The sequence below is a fragment of the Drosophila grimshawi genome, unplaced genomic scaffold (assembly GCF_018153295.1).
Source record: "Drosophila grimshawi isolate 15287-2541.00 unplaced genomic scaffold, ASM1815329v1 contig_44, whole genome shotgun sequence".
Taxonomy (NCBI): Eukaryota; Metazoa; Arthropoda; class Insecta; order Diptera; family Drosophilidae; genus Drosophila; species Drosophila grimshawi.
This window is the reverse complement of record NW_025063240.1, coordinates 3,208,360-3,225,249: the sequence shown is the minus strand read 5'-3', so window position 1 is coordinate 3,225,249 and position 16,890 is coordinate 3,208,360. Positions and strand designations below refer to the sequence as shown.

At 37.3% G+C, this 16,890-nt stretch overlaps 3 protein-coding genes across 5 annotated transcripts in view; 2 read left to right on the top strand and 1 right to left on the bottom strand.

Moving 5' to 3' along the window:
• The window catches only part of LOC6557528 (protein vein), a 35,342-nt gene extending 20,907 nt beyond the window's left edge, over window positions 1-14,435 (top strand). The window contains exons 3-7 of the mRNA XM_032742855.2: window positions 8,075-8,309; window positions 8,418-8,545; window positions 9,391-9,508; window positions 10,978-11,072; window positions 14,308-14,435. Coding sequence (XP_032598746.2) covers window positions 8,075-8,309; window positions 8,418-8,545; window positions 9,391-9,508; window positions 10,978-11,072; window positions 14,308-14,372 — 641 coding nt within the window. The 3' untranslated portion in view covers window positions 14,373-14,435. The remainder of the gene's footprint in view (window positions 1-8,074; window positions 8,310-8,417; window positions 8,546-9,390; window positions 9,509-10,977; window positions 11,073-14,307) is intronic.
• A 259-nt stretch (window positions 14,436-14,694) lies between these two features.
• LOC6557555 (mitotic spindle assembly checkpoint protein MAD2A) lies at window positions 14,695-15,661 on the top strand. Its single transcript, XM_001985360.2, has 3 exons — window positions 14,695-14,873; window positions 14,965-15,111; window positions 15,179-15,661. Exons 1-3 carry the CDS (start codon window positions 14,801-14,803, stop codon window positions 15,580-15,582), a joined length of 624 nt encoding a protein of 207 aa, XP_001985396.1. The 5' UTR covers window positions 14,695-14,800; the 3' UTR covers window positions 15,583-15,661.
• Window positions 15,593-16,837, bottom strand: LOC6557489 (uracil phosphoribosyltransferase homolog). 3 transcript variants are annotated; one of them, XR_004365676.2, is made up of 3 exons: window positions 16,583-16,836; window positions 15,896-16,518; window positions 15,593-15,774 (listed from the first exon to the last, which is right to left on the bottom strand). XR_004365676.2 is itself a non-coding variant. In XM_001985361.3 (3 exons), exons 1-2 carry the CDS (start codon window positions 16,798-16,800, stop codon window positions 15,975-15,977), a joined length of 762 nt encoding a protein of 253 aa, XP_001985397.1. In that variant the 5' UTR covers window positions 16,801-16,837; the 3' UTR covers window positions 15,593-15,774; window positions 15,965-15,974. The 3 variants fall into 3 exon arrangements, 2 of the variants coding, with proteins under 2 accessions (XP_001985397.1, XP_032599368.1); XM_001985361.3 differs by having other exon boundaries at window positions 15,965-16,518; window positions 16,583-16,837; XM_032743477.2 differs by having other exon boundaries at window positions 15,986-16,518; window positions 16,583-16,837.
• Between the last annotated feature and the right edge of the window lie 53 nt (window positions 16,838-16,890).

Below are 16,890 nucleotides of genomic sequence, written 5' to 3'. Positions count from 1 at the left end.
CATCAAATATTTGCATAACATTTTGACAGTTTTGTGAAAAACATGCCACAAGGTGGGCCCAAACAACAACAACAACAACAACATCAGCAACATGATCAGCAATCAGTGGCATTTACTGCTACTGGCAAAGCTACGTCATCGTGTAGCTCAGCTCTTTCAAATCACGTCATGGAAAATTTGTGACGGTTTTATTTGTTTTCTCTTCAAGAATAAATCAATTGTTGTGTTTGTCAGTTTGCTGTTTGTGTGTCTGTCTGTCTGTTTGTTTGCTGCAGCGTCAGCGTCACAGCTTCATTGACTTTGATAACAGCATGCAACAAATTTTAAGAGCTGAGCTGTATTCACACCTGCCGATTATACAAGTTGTACCCATATATGAACTATAGCCAATATTGATTGCTCTCCAGTGCTCAAGTAAAGCTAAATGCTATTTAAAATATTTGTTTATATTTATTTCATATTTGCATGATTTATTATAATATACGGTAGGTGTAAACACAACGTGAGCCCACAAAATGTTTGTCTTATAATTTGTGGAGCACTCAAAGTACCAAGCACGTGCTGTCAACCACACATTTTTCTGGCGAATTTTCGAAAGCGATTATATTTATTTATAAAATTTTGAAGACATTTTGTCAGCTGTTGCTTGTAGCTTGAGTATTAGATTTCCATAGCATTTTTCACGTTCAAAGTGTTGCGAATATCTTTGAAATATATATTTTCAAATGTCATTTTTTTGTGTTTCCAACTGATAAAAAAGAATGTGAATCTATATTATTTATGGAAGACTATTAGATTTCCATAGCATGTTTCACATTTAAAGTGTTGCAAATATGTTTGAAATATATATTTTTAAGTATCAATATTGTGTTCTTTTCCAACTGATAAAGAAGAATATTACTTGAAATGACTTGTGACAGATATGTTTATTGTTAGCCCAAGAACAAAGATTTTTGTATTCATATTTCAGTAGAGATATCAAGACATGCAAAATGTTATTGTTGACTCAAGATAGCAAACGATTATGAATGATAATTTTAGACGCTGAACGCTGTTGTTCAGCTGCAATTCATGATTCACGGCCAATAGCAGCAGCAGTAGTAGCAGCAGCAGCAGCAGCAACCACAGCAGCAGCCACAGCAGCAGCAGCAGCAGCAGCATCGGTGAGCAGAGCTTAGCTTATCAGCGAGAGATAAGCCACCTGCAGCGCTTGACATTAGTCAGAAGAACGTGAGAAACTATGCGCCAAGATAAGCCAAAAGAAAACCGCCGCTAGAAAAGCCACGCATAGAGCGTGCTCTTCATGATAATTATGATGATTATGATGATGACGGTACTACTGCTGCTGCTGCTGCTGCTGCTGCTGCTGCTTCTGCTGCTGCTGCTGCTGCTGCTGCTGCTGCTGCTGCTTCTGCTTCTGCTTCTGCAGCTGTATGGCAGTAAGTGCGGCCAGATACATTTGTAGACACATGGGGGATTGCTTCAACAGCTGGGCTGGGCGAACAGATTTGCAAGCTCATTGCAAAAATAGAGCGACGACGACGGCGGCAAAACAAAGAAAGCAAATCAAATCAAACAAACAAAACAAAACAAATACGACTGCTGCAGCACATCGTACAAGGAGCGGGTTGGTTACTGGCGGGAGGGAGGGGGACTGTTGCAAAAGGGGTGGCAGGAGGTAGGTGGCAGCTGCGAGCTGAATTTCTTGGCATTTAGAGGCAGGCAACGATCCTCACTCACTTGACTTAATTAAACGGGGCAGGCAGTGAAATAAAAATATATAAATGTATATATATATATATGTGTGTGTGTGTGTGTGTGTGTGTGTGTGTGTAGGTATGTATAAATATGGGGCCGTCTATAGATGGCAAGGCGTAAAAAACGAGACGAAGTTCAAAGCGAAAAGCAGCGCACAGGGAACGAAACAGCGCGAGAGAAAGAGAGCGAGAGAGTGAGAGTGAGATGGGCAGAGTGTGATGAGTAGGGAGGATAGGAGGGGGTGGGATGATTTTGCGTGTGTTTGCATTTGTCTGCTTCGTACTTACTTACCAACTTATCGCTTATCTTAACTGATCTTAACTTATCAAGGCTTCTAGATCCAAGCAAGTTTGTCTTTGTTGACGTTGTTGTTGTGGTTGTTGTTCTTGCCAATTTGCAACTGAAAATGAAAACGTGGCCCAACTTTGTAAAAAGCATGCAGAACATTCATAGTTGCTGCTGCTGCTGCTGTCTATTTGGTTGAGTTGTCAGCAATCAGACAACGACAAGCTCAACGTGAAAGTCGCTTCAAAGGAAATCACATTGCGTATACGCAATATATGCGCAAATAAACAAGCGATTGCGCCAAACAAACATGGACTAAATCGACAGATCGCAAAACGGGCGACAATCATCATGCATACATTAAGTTCCCGTTCTTGTTGTTGTTGTGTGTGTGTTGGTGTTGGTATTGGTGTTTTTCTATTTTATTAGTTGTGCCAACGTTCGCCTTCAAGACATTTTCATTGCGAACATTTTGGCCACACGTGCCGGCCATTCATCTGCCAGCGTTCAGGCCCAGGGCCCAGGCATCATCCGATAGTCAACTGAGAGAACTTGTTCAATTTGCCCGACTGTCTGTCCGCTTGTCCGTCCGTCTGCCTGTCTCATGGGCTGTCTGTCTTGCTTCAGCTTTCCGGTTTCTTGCTTTGGGCATTAGAACAACATAATTTGCTTGTTGTCGTTTGTCACTTGTTGTTGCTGTTGCTGTTGTTTTTGTTGTTGTTTCTATTGCTTTTGCTTTGATTCCGTACAGGAGCAACAACTTTTGCTCGCTGATTTCTGCAGGTGCTTTTTTCCCATGGAAACCGAATCGAGCTGCTTTCGAATTGAAATTTTGTAGAATTGGATTTTGTAGAACATTGAACTTTTGAAACAAATATATAAATAGAAATATCAGATTCGTCAGTTAATCCATAGAGAGTACACCTAATTTGACAACCAACAGCAAAAAAAAAATTGGCGACTAAAACTGTTATTACAATTGTCAACATAAATCTAGTAATTTCACCCAAAAGGGCATCGAACCATCTAAAGTTGAGCAGGAGCAGGCAAATTATTGTAATTACTCGTTACCCAGCTCAATTTCAGTTAAGAATAACAATAGTAACAACAACAATAACAACAATTTGTCAATGTTTACATTTAAGCGGGTCTACCATGCGTATGCATAATGTTCAATGCTCCCAAATGGCCGACAGACAGGTGGTGGTCATGAGTGTCTTCTTCAGCCATATAAATCTTATCAACGTAATTGCACAATCATAAAAACACATACATATGCAAATATTTAATATATTCTATGGCCGGCTCTTAAAAGTCCCCCAGTTCCATAGTGCCACGGTTCATCCAAGTTGATGGGGCGCGTGCTCGGCCCTCTGCCAGCAATTGTAAAAGAAGAAATCTGTTCAAATAAGATAATGTGAGTGTTATGATACATTCGCCTCTTTATGGCTAATGCGATAAATCACTTGCCGAAGTCTATTTAAAACAATCGAGGAATGACACAATGTCCCCCCAGACGCCCCAATAAAAATGAATCAAAAATTATAAAATAAATAACGAGCGCACGCATTTCAAATCATAAATAACAGAAAACCCAAAAAATATATATATATTTAAAAAAAAAAATGAAGAAAATGCAGAAGAGCCGAGCAGCATTTTCTTCATTTGGAAAAAAAACGCCGTAAAATCTTGGAGAACAACAAGAGGAAAAACTTCCGTTCGCAGCCTGCTATCGAATGTGGGTCAAACACAGAGCAACAAGCAAAAGAGACAGAGAGATAGAGGCAGATAGATAGAGAGAGAGAGAGAGAGAGAGGGAGAGGGGAGACGAGAGAAACTGCCAAAATAAAATGTCTTTCAGCGCACGGCGACGTAAAAAAATCATATTTTTAAATGGAAAAATATATTCAGTCATTTCACGTTGCACATCTCATTAATTTGGCCTAAGTGAAATCATTGGGAATAACCCCGGCAGATGAGAACAATGATATCGTCGTACGGTAAATATGCAAATTGCATGCAATTTGAACGACAGATGGCGCCAGCAGCGTGTCGCATGCAATTTGCTTATTAATTCAATAAAATCTTAATAAACGTAACGTGCCCCCAACCCCACCACTGCCCTTGCAACAGAGCTGGCAACGCTCGATTGCTAAAACCACATGTTGTCGCCGTTTGTTGCCTCTTCTCTCAGCTGCATCTCTCTCTCTCTCTCTCTCTCTCTCTCTGTCTGCTAACCGTTCTCACCGTGCTCAGCGCTCCGATTCTCTGCTCATTTTGATGGATTTGCATGAATCATTGAGGCGTCACGCTCGAAGGAAAATCGCACAAAAATGAGTTGCAGAAACGAGGAAAAATTATTATATATCTCATATATGTACGTTTATATGCATTGTGTATGTATGGAAAGTTATTTTAATGCGGCTACATCGCCTCCCATCTCCTGTGCTAAAATCGGCGACAGGCAGCAGCCAAACCGACGACACTTTTCCTGCCATTGCTTTGGCAGCGTTTCCTCTCCGCCTTTTTTTACGTTTTGTTGTTGTTATTTTTTGCGTTTTTGCTTCTTTTTTTTTGCCTTTTTGTCACAGTTGTTATGCCAGACTTTTCCGGAAGCGCGGCGCGACAGCAGCTGCGGCTTTGACGTAGTGTTGACGCACACACAACCCAAAAAACAGACAGCATCAAAAACAACAGCAACAACAACAGAATGGTGTTAGCATCTTCGTAAGGGGCGAATGAGCTCTGCCAGCAAAACGCTTCACAAAAAAACAAAACAAAATATAGATAAATAAACGAATGAATATCAGATTACAGTGCAATGCTCCACTCTGCAATACTCTTGATTGATAGATGATAGATCAAGCAAGAAATTGCAATTGCTGTTATAAGCCAACAACATATTTTAATCAAAATAAAACTAGGTACAACTAACGATATCTGTGCATCCATCCGATTGTCCGTTTGTCTTTCTGCGCATCTGTTTAGGCGAGCCGATCCCTGAGACTCCTAAGCAAGTTCATTTCATTTTATCGATAACTTTCCCTGTGCCCCTAAAATCGATTGTACTAAAAAGCGACAATATTACGAATATGGCTTTCCAGCAGGAATATGCATTGCCATAATGTTTATTTACTGTAACAAATTTCATCAAGTTCGTTTGCAAAACACAGAAGTTGTCAATAAAATCATAAATTCCTAGTGACCGAAATGCGAGCATTTTCTAAATCTGTCTGTCTCTCTCTATCTATATAGCTCTCTATTTCTCTCCTTCCCTCTCTCTCTCTCTCTCTCTCTCTCTTTCTCTCTCATCTAGAGCACTTTCACTTGCTGTATTTTCAATTGTACACTTGTAATTTGCAAACAGTTCAAGCACTACGTTCAAACTTACTGCATAACTATATAAATATATTTCATAACTCGATAAGCTCACTAAGCGATAATTACTGTAACAGATCATTGTACTCGCACTGATCTTCCCTAATATTTTGATTGGCTTGATCAACACAACTTCTCCATCCATAAAAGACCAATGGCCACAGTGCTTTGATAATCATCTCTTAAGCGCATAATTAAGTCATAATAACAATAAATTGAATTGAACTGAAATGATATGCCAAAACCAAACAACAAAAACAACAACCACAACAAAGGGGACATAAAATTGTATAAAAAATTATATTACAAAAAAAGTGTAGAGGAACGCACACACGCAAATAAAATGTTCATCTTATTATTATGCCTCGTATTTCATTGTGGAATCAAAGCAAAAAACTTGAAAAGGCTTCGACCGGCGCAAACTGCGTGCTGAATTTGGGGCTCCCATACAGCCAACCTATGGACAGAGGGTGGGGGGTGGAGGGTGGATGGTGTTTGGTGTTTGGTGCTGTGGAGGGGACACCCCCTTCACCGTTCAACGTACTTGGTTCACTTTTGGGCTTTGGGCATGACAATTGTCAACTTGTTTGCGTGCTGCCTTCAATTCTTAATCGCCTTCTGTCCATAGCCACTTGTGAGTTGCCGTTTTATTCTTTTTATGTTTGATGTTGTATTTGTTGCTGCCGTTATTGTTGTTGTTGTTGTATTTATTTGGTATGGAGCTCCTCCACATTTAGGGAGAAGAGAAGACAACCGAAGACAGCAGAAGGCAGCGCAAACAATTTGGGAGCGTGAGAAAGTGACGCGCACAATTAAAATGCTGTTTTATGGGCCGTCGCGTTGGCCGAAAACATAAATTATAAACAATAAATTATCTTTTAATATGTAACATTTGATAGAATAAATATCGCCGGTGTATGTACATGTTATATATATGTTTATACATAATATACATTTTCCTTTCGGCCGGGCCACGCGAGAGTCGCATAAATTACCATTCGCTTAGCATTAAATCAAAAATTCGCAGACTGTGTTGAATATATAAATAGCGTTCCACGACTTTAACACATAAATATTGCTACTATATACAGTCTCATCGGATTTTATAATTATCATTTATATTATTCATTTAGCCGGTCGCGTATATATTTTTTTTCTTCTTATGGTATTTTTTCTTTTTTTTTTCACTGGAAAATTCGCGTGCGTAATGCGATTGCATAATCTGTGAGAAATTCGCATGCAATTTTTAAGTGCACTTCAACCGAAAGCTAACCGCCCACCCAAGAATTCAAAATAGCAGAGAGCAGAGGAGATAGCTGATAGAGCAGATAGATAGAAAGATTTGACCAATTGTTTGTCATGATGTCGATGATTCATTCACTGCCAAAGCACACACGCAATTCTCAATTCTCGGTTATCATGTGATGCGTTGCTTTCGCCATCTCCACCTCCCCCGCACCCACCCCAGACACGTGATATGCCGGCTAATTAAAGCAAGAAATCTGCGATTGGGGGCGTGGCAAATGGCAAATGGCAAATGACTAGTCGAGGCGATCATTCAGTCGAGGCATTCATTTCATTGCCAAATTCTCGACACTTATGACTCAGAGCCAGTCGTTGCGAAGGAGACTTTTTGGCAACTTATTGCAGCCCACAACCGATTGGTCGAGTTGTAATTGGCTTTTGCAAAATGCGATAATTAGCAACCTAAATATAAGCTGAATGCTAAACATATCAATTTAACGCCAGCAAGCAACAAGCACGTGAGAGTAAATGGGGAATCATTTAATAAAGTTGTACAAAAATAACCAATCAATAAATATTGGTTAAGATAGTCTTGTCAACTTTCTGGTTATTTAAAATATAGATTTTATTTTCAATTTTATTTAGTTTTGATTTGAAGTATTTTCTGTGTTCACTAATATTAGTCGACTTTAAATAAATACACAAAATTCATTGTATATGCATTTGACATCTTTAAGAATTTTAAATGCATATGAAAAAATAGAGTTTGAAATGGGCGTTATAGGAATTTAAAGGATTTTCAACTCAACCATTGTGTCATGATTTTAGACGGCAAATTTGAAAAGAGAAAAACGCTCAAATTTTAGAATGCTAAATTAATCAAAGCATGATACAAATAACTCCATGATTGAAAAGTGATTATGAAATTTTTATTTATAAAGCAACTTCAAGTATCAACTGTCAACAGTTGTCCAGAGTTTTCCAAAGTTCCTTAAGACGACTTGAAAATCGTTCATCAATTTCTAAAAGTAGCAAAAATGTTTGAGTTGGTTATTGAAAATCAGGTCATGTCATATTTTAGTTTAACGATCGCCATGGAGGCAGAATCCATAAACAACTTACGATTAAGTTGAACCATTTGAGCAGACGTCGCGACTGCCTATAAAATCGAAAATAAAAACAAACTTCAAGAATCTCAATAAATTCCATAATCATTTGTTTATGGCGCCGAGGCACAAACATCGCTTTTTTCGCATAAACAATGAAAATGCCTAAAATTAATTAGAATTTAAGATCCATCTGTATGTGTACTACAGATAGGTAGTATATATAAAAATATATATATGTTTTTGGATATTGTGAGTCTAATTCTAATGCTATTTTTGTTGTTGTTGTTGTTGCCTTACAGCACAGAACGCATCGATCAAGTCGATCAAATGGACGTCGAGCAGCGGCACGATGAGGAATGGCCAGGAGCTAACATCGACATCGACGATAACGCCGAGCAACGCAACGATGCAGAATGGGGATGAGCTGCGCATCATATGCGAGGTGAGGGGTGAGCCGCCCCCAAAGGTGACCTGGTTCAAGGACGACAAGTCGATAAATCGCAAACGCCGTGTTTACCAATTTAAGCATTTCAAGTGAGCACATGCCCATCACTAATCTCTCCATCTGTCTCTCACTAACTCACTCACACACTCTTTCTCTCTTTCTCTCTCTGTGCATCTGCCTCTGTCTGATATGTGCAGAAGACGTTCCGTGCTGATTGTGCGCTCCTTTAACGGTTCCACCGATGCGGGCAAATACGAGTGCCGTGCCAAGAACAAAGCCAGCAAAACTATCGACAAGCGACGCATCATGATCAATGCTCATCTAGGTAAGACCTTCAACATCATAACTATATATATATATATATATATATCACCATATCTATGTCAATTCACGCACTTTGATGTGTGTCTGTCAAACAGTCGTGTTTGGAGACCGCTCCAATTCATTTATAATTTATGGGCACATTCGAACGTGACAATCCATGCATAGTTCAACATATATATTACATCTATATCTAGATACACTAAGACAAAAAGCGACCTGAATTTTAGAGAAGCGTCAAAGAAACTCACCTTATTATTCAGAAATTAGGTTTTGAAATCGAAGGCTGTGTCTTTTTAAAAACCATAGTGTTTCTTTTTATAATTCCAAGAAATATTTATTCAAAATGTTTTTAAATACTTTTGTCCAGTTTCCAGGGCGTTTTAATATATGTACGCACAGAACATTAGATTAAATAACGTTAGTAAAGTTTCATGTATAAAAAAATTAGGAAATAAATAATTGAATTTAAGGATCCTTCATTAGAGCGTAGATTGCATTACTATTTTCTGAATACCAGAAAGACTTAAAAAAGGGGTTGCATCTCGACATTTTAGAAATGTTTGCTCTTATTATATTTGTTAGATATTCTGGAAATATTTCTGAAAAATAAAAAAGAAACCTTTCTGATTTGAGTAAATTTGTGCATTTCTAGTTTTTAGAAAAATTACCTAAAGTTAATAAATATATTTCAGAAAAATATAAAACTAAACTTTCTATATTTAGAATTTATTTCGAAAATTAAAAAAGCATTGTAAAATTGTTAATTTTTTTTCTGAGTGTATACATGTTTCTTGTAGATGAAATTTATGAATTTTGATTTAATTTAATTATGTTACGTATTTGCAGTTCCGATGCGACCGGATCAGCACAGCATGGGCTATGGCTATCCATGTGAACTTGAGAATATATGCTTTCACGGCGGCACCTGCATGATAATACCGGATCTAACTCAGTTCTATTGCAAGTAAGTTGAAGTCAGTGTGCTATATGCAGTTCATTTTAGGTTTGATACAGCTGCTGCAGCATCGTCTTCGTCCTCGTCTCTGCTGCTTGCTCTGCTTAACGACCTCAGCATGGCGAACCCAAAAGTCAAGTGGCTGGCTGCACAGTGCTGTGTGATAAAACGTGTGACAGCTGATAAAGTCAAAGCGACAACCCCCAAATACGAAATAGAAGAAAGAAAAGGAAAACTAGAAAACTAGATCTAAAACTAAACCAACTGAGAGCAGCACTTGAGAACAACTGTCGATACGATGTACAATTTTGGCATCGCATTACACGATCGAGTTAAATTTTTGAGAACTCCCCAAACTCGCACTCGCACTCACACTCATACATAGACAGACTGTGTGTGCGTGTGTGTGTGTGTGTGTGTGTGTCTGCAATGTGAATAATATCTGTCAGCGCCTCGCTTGCCCGACGCATAAATCGACTCGTATATGTAAACCAAACCAAATCAATTCATTGGCATACAAAAAAAAAAGAAAAAAAGAGAGAAGCGCATTGTACTCTTTTTATCTGTGAAAAGCCATTTTCGTTTTCATTTCCAATTCGTTATGAGTTCTCCCGTTTGGGTTGTTTTGCAAAAACCAACAACTAAGAATGCTGCAGTTGAATGAGATCGACTACAACATACCGTATAGCAAGCTGTTAAAAATGATTATTCTACTTTAATTGCCCGATTTCCCTTTTGAAAAGCATTGCACACTCAAATTTAAGCAGGTGGGAAATTGGTCTCATTTCTTATGAAAGGCAAAAATAACGCAGGTAAAGACCTCAATATGAAAATACGTTTAGGACTATAACTTGGGTTTTTCTCTTCTGATCTTCAATCAAAATGTGGACAGTTAATTAATATTATGTTGATATAATATATGATAATCAGGGTATATTCTATATTGATTAAGAGACTCTCTCTTTAAAATATGCTATTGGAATTCGATATGTATTAGTATTTACGAAACGCCGACAGTTATTGATAAAATTAAATAATCTTGATCTGCTCGGAGTATACGAGAAATCTCTAGCTCATATAGTCTCATAAATCAGGGCTTTCATGTAGACGAACTGAATAACATGGCTAGATCGACTCGGCGTTTGATGCTGATCAGTAACATATATATATATATATATACTTGACGGGGTCGGAGTTGCTTCCCTCTGCCTGTTACACACCTTGGCCCAAACCATTATACTATTTTCTTTTTTTCAATTTTTAATGGGTATAAAAAATTGCAAAGATTCTCAATTAAGTATTGGGGGGTTTTCGCTTGTGCTGTTTATACTTAAGTATTTGAGGGAAATGCTGAACACACAGTTCATGGCCACCTCAATGGTTCTGTGGGAGTACATTTAAGTGTACGCATCGCATTAAATACAATATTTATAAATGTCTTTATCTTTATCTTTATCGTTTCTCTTTTTCTTTTGCAGTTGCCCGGAAGGATTCAATGGCGTGCGCTGCGAGTTCTCCCGTCCAGACAGTACGTACAGCAATAATCCCGAATGTGGCAACAAGTATTATGGAGGTTATTACTGCTAAAATAGGCACTTCTATAGCATCGATTGTTTTAGATCGAGTTACCCGATACAGATACAGATACAGATACAGATACAAATCAAAGCCAAAATCTGAACCGAAACTGAACTGAATTCAAATCGCACACACACAAACAGAAACACAAAAACACACACACAAAAGAAAAACCATAACAAGTATCAAAATTAACCAAAATTTTTTAAATAGCTGAATGATCATAGTATATCTGTCCATATCTATCATAAAGATTAGTATGTGAAATAAACCAAATATAGTTGATAACTGACAATACATACATACATATATATATTTATATATATATATACACACTCTCACACACATAGTACAAATACAGTATATATCGGCTATAACTCAGCAACTGAAGCTTGATAATCGAACGTAATAACGATATATGAGATCAAGCCTAAGATTCAGAAGTTCCCCCCACCCCCTCCACTTGCTGTCCACCTCTTACACACACACACACACACACTACACACATATTAAAATGAACTTGAATTTTTATTAGAAAACACATTCCAAAAAGCAACAAAGCAAAGTCTTAAAACTAACTAACAACAAAAAGTTTGTTCTTTTTTTAATTAAAAGCTCTATTATTATACGTTAATATAAAAATTAAATAAATGAAAAACAAAAAACAAAAATACTTACAATTAAAGTTTAATGAATATTTTAATAATGCGAATAAAAACAAATGGTGCTATAGAAGGTTTATTTTAAATAGTTATTACATAGGAAAAACTAATTTTACTGAAATTCTCTTTGAAGTAAATGTTAAAAACGATTTTATTTTCCATTTACACGAAAAGCAAAGCAAAACAAAGCAAAGCAAAACAAAACAAAACAAATTTCAAATGCAACTCACAGACTCACAGACAGTCAGAAATTACGAAACACAACAGAATACCTACCAAATACTGAATAACTTGTCGAATGTGCATTCAAACCATTCAATTGGCGCAGCCTACACTCATATGGATTACGTTCTATCTATAACAATAACGATAACGATAACAATAACGATTACGATAACAATAACAGTAAACAGAGGCTCTCTTAAGTTAGATATTCTTTGCAACACAATGGCAACCCTATCAGCAATAGCTGTCGCCAAAGTACAGTCACCACACACAAAAGCACTGACCACAAACCGAAATTTTGTTTTGTTTTCGATATCAATTTTTTTTTGTTCTTTTTTGTAGTTTGCAATATTAAAAAAAAAACACACACACAAAAAAACAAAAATATCAATATAAAAAAAACACAAATAAAAAAAAACACAACAAACAAACTCTATGCGATGTAACAACATGAATAATAATACTTCATTAAATAACAAAAATTATTTCTTGCAATTAATTTAGTTGTTTAGAACTCGTACATACATTTTATTATAGTTTCTTGTTATTCTATGAAACATTATTAACATTTTGGCTGTAGATTTTGACAAACCAAAACACCAAAACCGAACAAATCAAACAAAAAAAAAAAAAACAATTTCATTTGCTCCTTTATTTTTATTTTTATCTGGTGGTTGTTTATCAATAATTTGACTAATCTTTTGCGTTTCCTCACTGTTTTATTATATTTTTTATCTCTGAATTGGTTAACTCTGTTCCACTATTTTATTCCTACATTTTTCTTAACGCAAAAGAGAATAAAGCTTAGCTGACAAACAGTTTCCAAAAAGGATGCTAAAGCTTTTTTAATAAAAACAAAAAACAAAAAACAAAAAAAAATCATGCATGACAAACATTTTGGTTCCCATCGGAACCCTTAATTACTAGTGCATTTTTATTGCTTGTAATTCCCTTTTGGAAATGGTATTAGGGCAACTAGTTATCAAAAAAAAAAAATTAAAAATAAAATTAAAAGAACATCCAATTAATTTTAATTTTTATTTATGATTTAATCTCTTCACAGATATTTTGTTGCAATCTACGGCCAAATACATACCTTAAATAATGACTATTTTAATGCATAGAATTTTTATTACAAAAATCAAAAAACAAAAACAAGAAACAAACGCAAACAAAAGTACTCCCTGCACTCCAACGCCGACAAATGTAATTTTTTAGTATTAGTTTAAAAAATTATACAATTTGTTGAATCACACAAAAAAAAAATATATAAAAATACAAAAAAAAAAACACACACACACTAAACATTTTCGTATCGCTCACTCCAAGACAAGTGCTTGGCATGTGAAAGCGTTGCGCCCAAAATTGTTGCAACTACTTAAGAAAAGTGGCGTTTGTGCACGGTGGCAAGAGTTTTGTGTATTGTGAGAATTAATGAAAATTTGAATTTATTTATTTTATTTGTACTTTGTATGGCGAGAAAAAAATATATAGAAAAAATTAATGATAAAGAAAGATATACAGATTGACCCTGACACTGACACTGTTGCGCTTTTGTTGTTGTACTATAGACATACATACACATACACATACACACATACATACATATATAGCGTATATAGAGAACGAAAGTTTACAAAGTAGCCGAAAACTTGTAATAAACCATGTATATAAATATAAACGTATATACGTTATAATTCACGATAAGTTTTGTGTACATTTCAGCTAAGTTATAAAAGAGCTTAACCATAATTTATTTTGTATTTTATGAAAAATTAATTTAAATCTTTGTCTTAAGAACTCGTACATAAATCCCCACGCACACGCACACACACACACACATACACACACCCACCCACATCCAAATACACACACATACACATGCAAATTTAGTTCTTATGTATATGTTGACATCAGTTTGTACTTACTGTAGGCGTAGCTGGCGAAGAGATTATTTTAATTAAATTAAGTCAAAATTTTTAATTTAATTATTGAAAGATTTATACCAAAAATACTATGTAAAGCTTAATTTTAATTAAAAACAAAACACACACACAAAATGATGCGTAAGAAAAAATTTTATTAAAAATTTTCAAACACTTCAGATTTTACAAATTTGATTGATTTTAATTTGTTCCTCTTTTTCTTTATTTAAATTATTTATAGCAATACAAATACAACAATTATCAAAAATATAAAAAAAAAATACACACAATATTGCTTGGTTTTTCATTTTACATTTGCTGTTCTTTTATGTTGACTCCAAGCTCAAAGCAATACTGAAATCTTTTTCGAAATTGCAATTATCCTAGCTGAAAACACGTTCGTTTGGTTTTTCGACAGGTTCCACCTACAAAATGGCCTACGGCAAAAATTACAATCGATGGATGAGAAGAAGTGCAAAATAGACGGCTATCCCATACCAACTACCTGCACTTGCCAGCTATTGGATCTCATGCTTAGTTATAGTTTTAAAAAATTGCAAATAAAATTCATGTATTTGTTGCAAATACTTTGCTGTGTTATTTCTTATCAAGAACTATGATTTAAATACAAATACATTTGGCGCCATATCTCCCGCTCGTTTTGATATATTGGTGTATTTATCGATTAACGATTTTCGGTCATTTTAGTGCAACCTAATTTTATCGATTAACTTCTGTAGTTCATTTTACTCAAGCTCCAGCTAGCGAACTGGTTGCGTTGTGAAGTGGTTCGTTGAAGCTAACAAGTTTGTTCACGAACGGAACTAAAGAAACAGCTTCAAAATTAGCGGCATAAATTTGTAGAAAACTTTGTCATTTTACAAATAAGATCGGGAAAACGCAGCTGAAAGATGTCCACAGCTCAAGCAACTAAGAACTGCATAACACTAAAGGGCTCAGCACAAATCATCGTCGAATACTTGAGTAAATAAAAAGAGAAACAAGACGGCGGCAAAAAAAATTGCGCGCTTTAATTAATGGCGTCCCTGCCTTTTATTTATTTGCAAATTTATAGAATACGGCATCAATTCGATACTGTTCCAACGCGGCATATATCCGGCGGAAAACTTTGACAGCACCCAGCAATATGGCCTGACCATACTCATGTCCAAGGATCCCAAGATCACGGCCTTTCTGCAGAACGTCCTCACGCAAACCGAAGGTTAGCTACAAAATTGTAACGCTTCTCTTTGGTTGGAATTATTTAATTTGCGTACATTCGCTTGCAGAATGGCTATCGAAGAATATGATCAACAAGATATCGATGGTTATCACGAATGCCCACACCAAAGAGGTACTCGAGTGCTGGGACTTCAAGATGCAAGCGGAGGCAGGCGACGGGGAGACAAACGATCCCACCAAGCTCACCTCGTCGAAGCAGCTGGGCCGCATCCAGAACGAGATACGGGATGTGATGCGTCAGATATCGGCTACGGTTAGCTATTTACCACTGCTGGACTGCATCTGTACGTTCGATGTAATGATCCATACGCTGCAAAGCACCGAGGTGCCGGAACAGTGGGACGAAACTGGCGCCGTTTTCATACAGAATGCGCAGGCGGTGCAGTTGCGCTCCTTCTCCACCGGGCTGCACAAAGTGGACACTGTGGTCAACTACAAGATGTCCACTTAAGTGATAAACATTTACACGTTTATAGCGATTTTATTCAGTTTGTATTTACATTTTAGATATATATATATAAGTTAAGCAAGTCACTTTTTTTCTTGCGAATTGAATATATTAAAAGCCACATTTGAAACGGGGCAGATAATTGCATGTCGTTGTTGTTGGATCTTCTCGCCCGTCCTCCAATTCAAGCACCGTCTAGAGAAGAACAGATTTTAGTAAGCGAAGCGGACAAGTCTAAGGTTAAGGTTAGTTCTAAACTCTTAAGCTAAACAGGATTCGGTTAGGATGAGTGGTGGACAACAAACACGCACTCCACCTACAATCCCAAGCTGAGGCTGAGCTTCGTTGTCAAGTTGGTCTGTGAGCTGTTGTTGCTGTTGGATACCTATCTCTATCTAGTCAGTACCAAAATATTTCTGGCCAAAATGATTGGGCGCCACCGGATGTAGCTCGGACGTGAGTATCTTCAGTTTGGGAAACGCATTGACAACGGTCCGAGCGGCGATGGGTGTGCAGAAAAGATTCGACAAGATGATGCACTTCTCTGGAACACCGTGCTCCCTCAGCACATTGACGGCCTGCAGCACCGTGTTGCCCGTGGACATTATGGGATACATGAGCAGCACTTGCCGACTGCCAATGTCGTCGGGAAAACGTGCGTAGACCACTCGGGCCTCATGCGTATTCGCATCCGATTCGACTAGAATCTTGCCAATGCGTATGGAACGACAGCAATCACGCAAGCCCTGCTCCATGGCCTCGCCAGACCGAATGATGGAGACGCCACAGTTGCCGGAACGATACTTGAGGCCCTCATATATGGCGCCCGTCGGTGTTTCCACGTCGCAGTCCGAGTAGGGCAGCTGATTCAGAGATTCCTCGATAACGAGCCGGATAAGCCTGTCAGCATAAAACTTGAAATCACTCCGTGTGGTATTCCTGCATGAGAAGTGGAATTAAATACATAACCACAACTGCTCCAATTCAGTTGGCAAGCACCTACTTATCACGTATAATGGTCAGTAGTTCGGACACCTGAGAATTTAGAGTGAGCAGTTTGAGATTTTCACCATATTCGGCAAGAATCTCTTCGGGAGTTGATGAAACGATAGCTGTTCTCTGCGGAAGTTCTGGTTGATCCGTCGCGGGCTGTTGTTGCTCGGCCTCGTTGCCATCGCCGGCTTGCGAACCGTTGCTGCTGGGTGAACCACCTGTGCACATAATTATTTATTTGTCTATATATATGTATAACGTAATTAACTATTTCTTTTCTCCAGCTTTGTTTTGCTAGCGTGCAGGTTAAGAATGAAT

What these genes read in the sequence shown, in the direction of transcription:
- LOC6557489 (XM_001985361.3), bottom strand. Translation starts at nt 16,800, where the DNA reads ATGTGCACAGGTGGTTCACCCAGCAGCAACGGTTCGCAAGCCGGCGAT. An exon ending in CTGACCATTATACGTGATAA is followed by an intron (nt 16,519 to 16,582) that starts GTAGGTGCTTGC and finishes CTTCTCATGCAG; the next exon opens with GAATACCACACGGAGTGATT.
- LOC6557555 (XM_001985360.2), top strand. Translation starts at nt 14,801, where the DNA reads ATGTCCACAGCTCAAGCAACTAAGAACTGCATAACACTAAAGGGCTCA. An exon ending in AATCATCGTCGAATACTTGA is followed by an intron (nt 14,874 to 14,964) that starts GTAAATAAAAAG and finishes GCAAATTTATAG; the next exon opens with AATACGGCATCAATTCGATA. An exon ending in CGTCCTCACGCAAACCGAAG is followed by an intron (nt 15,112 to 15,178) that starts GTTAGCTACAAA and finishes ATTCGCTTGCAG; the next exon opens with AATGGCTATCGAAGAATATG.